This window comes from Olea europaea, unplaced genomic scaffold, assembly GCF_002742605.1.
Source record: "Olea europaea var. sylvestris unplaced genomic scaffold, O_europaea_v1 scaffold2898, whole genome shotgun sequence".
NCBI lineage: Eukaryota > Viridiplantae > Streptophyta > Magnoliopsida > Lamiales > Oleaceae > Olea > Olea europaea.
The window spans coordinates 32941-42818 of NW_019247539.1; the positions used below are offsets into that span (position 1 = coordinate 32941).

The 9878-nt window shown below is 35.0% G+C and overlaps 2 protein-coding genes across 2 annotated transcripts in view; both read left to right on the forward strand.

Annotated features, from left to right (window-relative positions):
• Window positions 1-388: 388 nt before the first annotated feature.
• Window positions 389-1445, forward strand: LOC111384325 (serine/threonine-protein kinase KIPK1-like; the record flags this gene model as incomplete). Its single annotated transcript, XM_023008590.1, has 1 exon — window positions 389-1445. A coding segment is annotated over one exon (855 nt), but the record flags the coding sequence as incomplete, so codon positions are not given.
• Window positions 1446-2383: 938 nt separating this feature from the next.
• LOC111384323 (BTB/POZ domain-containing protein FBL11) overlaps window positions 2384-9878 on the forward strand; it is a 16328-nt gene continuing 8833 nt past the window's right edge. The window contains exons 1-12 of the mRNA XM_023008587.1: window positions 2384-2620; window positions 2733-2783; window positions 2902-3022; window positions 3654-3795; window positions 3913-3962; window positions 4832-4920; window positions 5000-5105; window positions 7524-7560; window positions 7645-7833; window positions 7996-8114; window positions 8753-8896; window positions 9271-9295. Of these exons, the coding sequence (XP_022864355.1) occupies window positions 2436-2620; window positions 2733-2783; window positions 2902-3022; window positions 3654-3795; window positions 3913-3962; window positions 4832-4920; window positions 5000-5105; window positions 7524-7560; window positions 7645-7833; window positions 7996-8114; window positions 8753-8896; window positions 9271-9295 (1258 nt within the window). The 5' untranslated portion in view covers window positions 2384-2435. The remainder of the gene's footprint in view (window positions 2621-2732; window positions 2784-2901; window positions 3023-3653; window positions 3796-3912; window positions 3963-4831; window positions 4921-4999; window positions 5106-7523; window positions 7561-7644; window positions 7834-7995; window positions 8115-8752; window positions 8897-9270; window positions 9296-9878) is intronic.

Here is a 9878-nt window from a genome sequence, read left to right on the forward strand (position 1 = left end):
AAAAAAAAAGGAGGATTTTTAAATGCCTATTGGTTTTTGTCTAGTTAACTGTAAATGGTACAATTACTTTTTTAAATAAACATTTAATAGCTTTGGCAATGAGCTGGCAAGCGTGAACATGATATTAACAAGATTCTTAGGCTAGTCAAAATGGATTATCATCTAAACGATTGCATGTTGAATGTAGCTTCTGAGAAGACACAGATAGAAGTTTCTTTTCGCAACACAAATGAAACTAGTTCAAATGCTTGAACTGTGTGACCTTTGAAGTGTTTCTTTGAGTTACTTGTCCACTCCTGAGTATGGCGCAGACCCAAAATTAAAAGAAATTCAGGCCCACTTGAGGAACTGATTCATTATGTTTCCTGGTTGTATTCTTTGCTTATAACTCTTCCGTATTTGCAGATTCTATGTTGCTGAGGTCCTGCTTGCTCTTGAATATTTGCACATGCTTGGTATTGTGTACCGAGATTTGAAACCTGAAAACATTATGGTCCGAGAAGACGGTCACATCATGCTAACAGATTTTGATCTGTCACTTAGATGTTCTGTTAACCCGATGCTCCTTGAATCTTCTTCATTGGGAATGGAGCCACCAAAGATATCTGGTCCATGTGCAGGGTCTAACTGTATTGATCCTTTCTGTACTGGACCTTCATGTCAGGTATCATGCTTTAGCCCTAGGATTTTACATGCCAATGCAAAGTCAAGGAAGCAGAAAGCTGAAGCTTCTGCCCAGGCTAGATTGTTACCGCAGCTCGTGGCTGAGCCAACTGAGGCAAGATCCAACTCATTTGTTGGTACCCACGAGTACTTGGCTCCAGAGATCATTAAAGGAGAAGGTCATGGGAGCGCAGTCGATTGGTGGACATTTGGTGTTTTTCTGTACGAACTTCTGTATGGGAAGACGCCATTTAGAGGTGCTGGTAACGAAGAGACATTAGCCAATGTGGTGTTGCTGAATATCAGGTTTCCCGACAATCCAATTGTTAGTTTTCAGGCAAGAGATCTCATCAGAGGTCTGTTGGTGAAGGAACCGGAGAACCGGTTGGGGACAGAGACGGGAGCTGCCGAGATCAAACGACACCCATTCTTTGACGGACTAAATTGGGCACTGATACGGTGCGCCATTCCACCTCAAGTTCCCGAGTTCTATGATAATGGAATTTCCAAAATAGCAGAAGAGGAAAAATATCTGGAATATAGTGCTACAGGAGAGCAGTTACAATTTGAGTTGTTCTAGCTAAACCATATTGTTGGGAAGAAAATTTACTGTCTGGTAAGCTGTAGCCTCCCATCTTTGTAAGTACATTCTGCTTATAATGTACATTGTTGAGAGTATTGCCCAAAGTTCCTCTTACTGGGCATGGCATTGGAAATTTATGTGATTGTGACAATTTAGTCCAGAAACACATTTATCATGGTTTTGCATGATATTCAGTTGAGTTTATGCCTCCAGGAGCTCCTATACTCCGCGTTAGTTCTGCTGGACAGTAATAGACTATGTTAAGGAAAATAAGATAAAATTCGTCCACCCAACTTTCACTATACATTTACTAGTGAAATTCATGCTCGCTAGAGTTGTTTGGCAAACCCTTATCCTAGCAGAAGTTTCACTTACATTGTTTAAGTGTCTGCTCTGCAGAGCTTTCGAAAAGTCAAAAGTTACTTTTGAACAATAAATTTTTTTGGCATGCTTTGTCCGATAAAGGAGAAGTCGATCTAAGGTAGATGAAGAAGCTCTTGTTCAAGTAGCATGAACAAAAGTAGAAACTCTGCAAATAAACGAGTCCTTAGTCCTTGTTTGGCCTCCATTATTTGTTATTTTAATTTTTGGACTCATATTTTTTGGGAGAATGTCTAGTTGATAAGAATAGAGAAAAAATGAATTATAACTTTAAGAGTTGTATGTGATGAAATTTAATTGGATCAAAATTTCATCAATCAAATGACTTTCCTACTTATATTTTGACACATAATTATTATGTAAAATATTATGTAAATGGTTATGTGTAAGAAATATTTTCCTAATTTTAATGGGGCAAACAGGGTTTTGTGTAGATGGCAATGTAATAAATTTTCTGATTTTTATTTGTGCTATGAAAAATTAATAAAAACTCCACGTATCACCTTTTGAATTTAACAAAAAGTATTTATTTTTTTATCAGTCCATGATCTAATAATTAGTGCTCAATAAATTAATAAGTGAAAAAAATTAACTTATCTAAATAATTTTTTGGAAAAACAGCCAAAGAGGGCGTTAATTGTAATTAAAATAAGTCCCACTTTTAAGTCATTTATTTTGTTACATACAATTTTTTTTTTTTGACTATATTTTTTTTGAATAAACAATTACTTTTCAATAATAAATATATTTTTGGACCCGAAGATTCAGACGTTCGTTACTAGTCCAAGTTCATAAAATTCAGAGAGTAATGGCGGCGAAGGCAGAGAACGACGACGAGTTCGTAACGCTCACCTGCACCAATTTTGATGCCTCAGAGCTGAACGAAATCACGGACGCTGATCAGATTGTAATTTCAACGGCCAGTGTCGCCAGTTGGGACTTGCAATTAATTCTCAGTCACAAAGTCCTCAAAATAAAAGCCAATCCAAAAAGGCAAATGACCTCGTATTCTCAATCTTAACCTAATTTAATCAAACTAAACTACATGCTAAATTGGTTTATTGTGTGTTTCTAATTGTCTCATCCTTATTTACAAAATTCACAGGCTGATTGAAAAATCTTCTTATTTTCGGGGTCTCCTATGTGGAAGCTTTAGGTAATTGAATTTCTGATCATTTAAAAAAAATAAAAATTCCATGTGTCTTCATAAACTTTCTGTAAATTTTACTTTTTTTTGAACGAATTATAAATTTTTTTCTGGTCTATTTTTTCAGTGAATCTACGATGCAGTATATTTCCATACATTGGGATACAGACTCGTTTTTGAGTGTTTTAAGATTCATGTTTGGATGCAAGGTGGATATTACGTCTGATAATTTTATTCCCATGTACGAGGTAACTTGCATTTTAAATTTTTTCGATTGTTGTTGTTGTTGGCTTTTTATTTTTATTTTTATCCTTTTGATGTTAATTCATGTAAAATTTTTCTTTGCCTGAAGTGAAAATAGCATGTATTGTATGTTAGCATGGACCAGAGAATGACAATCTATCATTGGTATAGGGCGAAAATAAACAGTTTTGTATTATTACTGACGTAAGCTATGTAAATAGACAAGCGAGACAGTTCAGGTAATCTACAGTTCATAGAGGAATTGCCAGTTTACTGGATTATGAATTTGAAGGCTAGAATTAAGAATATATTGATTGATTCAGTTTCATAATTACAGTCAGGGCAAAATGCATGAACACTACTGGTAGCGCATTTGAATTTTTGAATGTGCACGCTGTGGCTTCATTACTTTTGAGAAATTTGTCTCTTCTTTTCTCTTTATCATTCTGTCATTTTTTGGATTTCTCATGGCTTTGCTATCTTCGTATGAAATTGTTCTTTGATGTCCTCTGCTGTGTAGTTGATACTTCACGTCTCTTAACTAATGGATTGATGGATGATGCAGTTTGTAAAAGTTATTGAAAAGTGTGATGTATCCCATCTCAATAGCTGAAAACTGCTTTCGCATGTACTCAGGCTGCTTTATTTTTTGGAGTGGAAACTCTTCTCTTGAAATGTCATGTTTGGTTAAATGAAGTAACATCGCTCGAAGGACTTCGATCACCAGAATTATGTTTGTATGATTTGGTCCACATCTGGAATTATGGTTTAGAACATGGCAAGTATTTATACTTTTTAAAGATGATTAATAAGCAGAATAATTATTTGCTTTCCTTATATTCTTCGCATAACAATTATGACTGCGTCTTATAGATGGAAGTGGAATGTTTTGCAGCCAATGATTTTATCCTACAAAAATCTACAAGCTATCTAGCAAGGAACTTTGTAAGTGCTTGGCTTTGACTCAGTTATTTTTACTGACTAAATTATTCTGGATTGAAGGATGGCATCTTTGTTTTAGCACGATAAATAGAAATTTCTTATATGCTATGAATGAGCTTAATGTTGGGTATATTTGTACCTTGTGGAAGTTAAATTAGTACTGCATAGCACATGGAAGACTGTTAAATGGTTAATATTTTTTACCACCAGTAACTATCACTCTCATCGACAGCTGGATCTCTAGGAAACTTTTGTATTTGCTAGCAACTGGAGACAAGGGAATTAAATGGATCCTCAACATGAAGGCTTAATTCTCATAGTCGTGTTTCTTAAAAATATTGACATGGATAAAAAAGCACAAGAGAAATGTAGAACTGTTTTATCCCTGTAGGTTTATTGGAGATAAAATGAAAGTAAACTCAAGAAAAGAAATTTCTCAGTATGAAAATCTATAACAAACATAACTGAATAATGACTTGTATTTACACTTTAGACCCTAGTCGCAGACACTACTAGCCCCTACAGTGGAATATAATAAAGTGATGTATTTATCAACATTCTAATTCAATCTTTCACTCAAAATTTATGGTAATGATACTATAAAATGAGTGTCAGTAATGAACCTAAGAGATGAAAATCATGCTGTTTCTGAATAGAATGTCCAGAATCAGGATTTTGCTGATTATGAAAATGAAACAGTTACAATATTTTACAGTTAGCTATACAATTAATGCTAATTGCTAAAACTGTCAGATATTCAATTTAAAAGAATATAGAAATAACTTATTTTATGATATTTCTGAGTAGTAGTTACAATATATATGCCATTTCTTTTCACCAGTCTGATCATACATTCGTGTCTTCCTCTGCAGATGTGGGCATCATCCTGTAACTCTTTCAACAATATTCCTTATGAATTACTATGTTCAGTTATAAAGGATCCTGAATTGACTGTAGACAGGTTATATATTTTTTATTATAATCCCAGTGAATTTTATGTTATGTCCACTTCCACACTAATTTCAGATTTCTTTAATCAGTGAGAAGCATCTTTGTGAAGCCATTTTAGTTTGGCTTGATGCGAATGTAACTCAATCAGAGGGCTGGAGTGGTGAAGAAGTAAGTCATGCTGATGTATTAAAGCAGGTATGACCTTATGAGTGAGAGACTCTAATACCTGAAGTCACGCATAAGAGGGAGAAGTTGGGGGTTGCGTGCAGTTGGGAAGGAGAAAGAGAAGATATATCTAGGTGTTATCACTACATAAAAGTTGTAAACAAGGATGAATATATCCAAGATGAGTTAATTCCGATGAATGGGTATACAGGTTTCATGTATCCACTGTATTCTTCTGTACAGAGCCATTCTGTCAGAGATTGCATTATTCATAAAACACTCAAATTGGGGTAAGATGACTGCTGTTATAGTTTATGTGGATGACAATGTCGTGATAGGTAATGATCTAGATGAAATTGAGAAATTGAAATTGAAAGAGAGATTGGCAAATTTATAGGATAAAAAAGACTTGGGAAACTTTATTATTTCTGGGAATTGAGGTTGCTCAATCAAGAGAAGAATTGTGATTTTGCAGAAAAACATGTTGGATCTCCTCAAAGAAACTGGAATGTCGGGGTGCAGACCCTTCGACACTCCAGTCGAAGTTGGAGACAAACTTGATGAACTGATAGTGTCCCAGTAGAGAAGGGAGGTATCAACATATAGTAGGAAAATTAAACTATTCATCACAAATTGGAGTTGACATAGTCTAGCATTATGAGTCAGCTTATGCATAATTCGAAGGAGATAACATGGAAACATTGATGAGGGTGCTTAGATATTTGAAGCTAACTCCAGGTAAAAGTATTTTATTTAAGAAAAAAGCAAGACTTAAAGTTATTGTACCTTTTGTGGGGGAAATTTGCTGACCTGGAAGAGCAAAAATTAACCAGTTGTTTCTAGCTCTAGTGCAAAGGCTGAATTCCAGGCTATGGCACACGAGGTATGTGAACTCCTGTGGATAATAATAATAATAATATTTGATGACCTCAAAGTGGGCTGGGAGGTCCAATAAGACTCTATGATAACACATCAGCTATTAGCAACGCTCACAACCCTGTTCAGCACGATCAATCTAAACACGTTGAAATCGATCACCACTTAATCAAAGAAAAGTTATACAGTGGTCTGGTTTGTACTTCTTACACATCTACTAAAAGACAATTGGTCGACCTTCTAACAAAAGGACTTACAACTCTACCTTTTCACTCATCGCTGCCAAGTGGGGAATGAAGAACATCTCAGCTTGAGGAGGGGTGTAGGGAAATCTAGAAAATATCATGCAGTATTTGCTGCCCTGTTATTTTTTATGTACCTTTTTGATTTTCAGCCTGTATTCTTGGTAGATTTTGATTTATTCATAGCTGTAGATCCCTAAAATATCTCTAGGCTAGAAATAGGATATTTCCCTTTTCCATGTTTTCTTTTTGTGTAAACAACTTTATATATGCCCTGTGAAGTTAAGTCTGGCATATGATTGAAATATTAACATTCTACAAAATAATATGAAGACATACTACTACTAATATTAGAATAAGCTTTGATTGGGTTTAGGTTTACAAAGTCTATCAGATTGGAAGGAAGTGAGCTAGAATTATAGATTATTGATTTTTCAGGAGATCTTGTTCATAAATAATGAAGAAGTTAGCTCTTGAACTCTATCTTGCATTAGATTATCAATGAAGTGAGCTATGTCATTGTATTCCGTATTTTAAAGCAGCGGGTCAACTTTGAGGCGCACTGGGGGGGAGTTATTCTAAGTCGTTATTCTTCTGAACCTTCTAATGCCAAGGAGAACATTACAAGAGAGCATCAATTATTTGTTCTTCAATGGTTTACAGGAGATTAGCGTATATTTTCATATCGTTTGAAACTAATTATTGTTGAAAAAGTCTAGTTGCTGGTTGTGCAAACTAAACTTTTTTCTTACACTTTATATCTTTCTGAAAATTCTCAAGATTTTTAAAGATCTTACTTGCTATCTAAATATGTTACATTAAATCAGTGATGTAAAGATATATGTTACATTCTGGTATGGTTGGTTATGTCTTAGCTTGATGTTATCATACTTTGAAAGCTGAAGTTTCGCAATATTTCCTGGCCATGAAAAGGTAATTCTGTTTCTCCTCCTGTTAGAGCAGTCTACATCAGAAGTATGTGCTTTTCAGTTTCCTGAATTTTGAATCTTTGTGGTGGCTAATGGAGCACATCGATTTCTGTCCATAAACCAGCTATGTAGAATGAAAAGCAATCAACTAGATAATTGATGAGTATCACTAGAAATGGATGCTATACCTATGCCAACATAATGACACTGGAGTGAAGGTTGGGTTTCCTTATTGTTTTTGTTCTCTGAAGGGTGAGAGCGGTGTTGTGTCTATAGATATTTGATAGCCATTGCATGGTACAGCAGTCTTAAAATTCACTGGAGCATCATTAAATTATTTGTATTTGGTTGAAACCTTCCAAATTTCTTTCTTTTTAACATTTTCATGGTTTCTTGAACAGATACGAACATCACTTTTACCCTTGAAGTTTGTTGCTGGTGTGTTCTCTTCCGATATTTATTTAAAGCCTTTCTGTAATAATTTATTGATGTGTCCTGTTCCATAGAAACATTTCTATGTTGTAGGTAAACGAAAATCCTGTTTCTTTTCAAAGTTTGCGGATAAAGGCCTTCGTTCCATCCTGAGTTTGACGAGACCTCTTTCAACAATATCAAAGAACGTATTTAAAGATGCAGACTTGAGTCATCTTAGAATCCGGCTTACAAAATATACTAAGGTTTTCCTTTCCTATTACTTTATCCCTGTTTTCTGTAAGCATCCTGATTGGAATCTTGTGTTGTTATCCTATTCAATTTTTGATCTTGTGGTTCATTGTATTCAGATTTTATATACACGTGTTAATTGATGTATAGTTAGTGGTCTATCTTGTATTTACCTGGGGGCCCTCTGATGGCACTCCTTATGCGGAACAGATATCATATATGTGGTAGTGAGATGGCTGACAAATAAACATGACTTTTGTGGTTTTATGCAGCGGTTATTAGACCAGTTGTACTTTATGGAACTGGCTGTTGTGCAACTAAAAGATAATGTTCACGAGTATTAGAGTCTATTTCCGGATAATTAGTTTATTACCTTGTATAGGCTAGCTAATTATCACACAAAATCGGGATTAATTCCCATTGTATATTTTCCTTATATAGCTTTGTACCATCCTATAAATTAAAAGGCAATACACAAGAGAGAGGATTTAGCAAAATCTGTCAATGAGATGAATGAAATACAAATGATGATGTGAGAAGGATGTGTGGCTATATTAGATTAAAAAAAAAAGGAAATAATGGTATGGTCCAACAAAGGAGGTAGGGCTAATTGAAAACAAAGTAAATAAGTAATGGAATAATGCCTTAGATGGTTGGGCATGTTTATGTTTAGTATAAGCCTAAATAAGTCTTCATTTACAATAGTAATTCAGTTTGTGTAGAATGTGCTAGAAGAGGGAGCCATAGACCAAAATTAACTCGGACTAATATGAAAGATTTGATATCATTGAGCCTTAGACCAAAATTAACTTGAACTAATATGAAAGATTTGATTTTATTAGACCTCTTATAAGATGCATTTCTGGATCAAATAGTGACGAAATGTTTCACGTATTGACACAAGGTAGTTGGAAATAAGACCTCTTCTAGCTTCCTGATGTCCTTTTACTCATTTCTCTTCTGTAAGCTGCCTTTATACAATTCTGGGGACCTCAATGTTGATCTCTCCTCGGTGGTGTCTTGGAGATACTACGGAATAAGCTTATCAAGACCTGGAATATGCTCATGCAAGATTCTTTCTCCCAAATCAGTGGCATTTGAAAGCCAAAGGGTTGATAGATTCTTGTGGAGTTTTAAACAGTTCTAGTGTTCATGTCATTTATTTCTTGGAGGCGCTTTTATCAGGAACGGGTGATTGATTTTGGACCTTCTGAATTAGACTAGTTTCCTGAAATGTTTGCTCTCATAACATGATCTCCCTGTGATATGGTTGGGTTAGTGGGTCTTAATCTTACTAGTCCATGTTGTCAATTGTGAGGAACGTATGCATCATGGGACATTCATGAATACTTCCATCTCCTAGTGATGGTGTTTGATGGTTGACTCCAAATGCATGCAGTGAAGTTAGGCTAGTATTTTAGTTTCTCACAAATTTCCTCAAGGTCCACCGTGGAATTCGTAATGCACATGCTTTATGTTTTACAGGTCATTTTAGTCCATGAAGCACAAGGTTATATAGCTTAGGTGGTTTGGTCTGCTTAAAACTGGATTTTAACCCTGGAAGACATCAATTGAACATGAATTCTATCTACTTCCAGTTATGTTTGTTGCGTTTAATGCACCCGGGGGGGGGGGGTTTGAAACTTGCATTGTTTAGGACAATGGATGCCGCTGTATGAAGTTTTGGATTAAATAGTTCGTTTCACTTTAAGAGAGCAATTATCTTACTCTAATTAAATTTCCTGAACCACTAGAATAGTGTAATAATATGTTCATATTTCCATTACTTGCTAGAAGTTTATGGACAGAATGGTGTTAGCTTAATCATTTTTTGGGTGTTTGCTATTGATTTGAAGGAAATTTGGTTAAAGACGCTTGTTTAAGAAAGTACGTCTTTGTTGTACTCACAAATTAGCCTGGAACTTGGCATTCATAAGTTACACTGATTATTAAATAGAGAAATACTCACTGATGCATTTGATGTGTGCATTTTTCATGTAATGCACATATTGATCACAAGTGTTTAAAATTTAATGTAAATGCATAGAGCCAGCACATTCAAGTAGTCTTGCAGTGCTAAATTAGATAAAAAA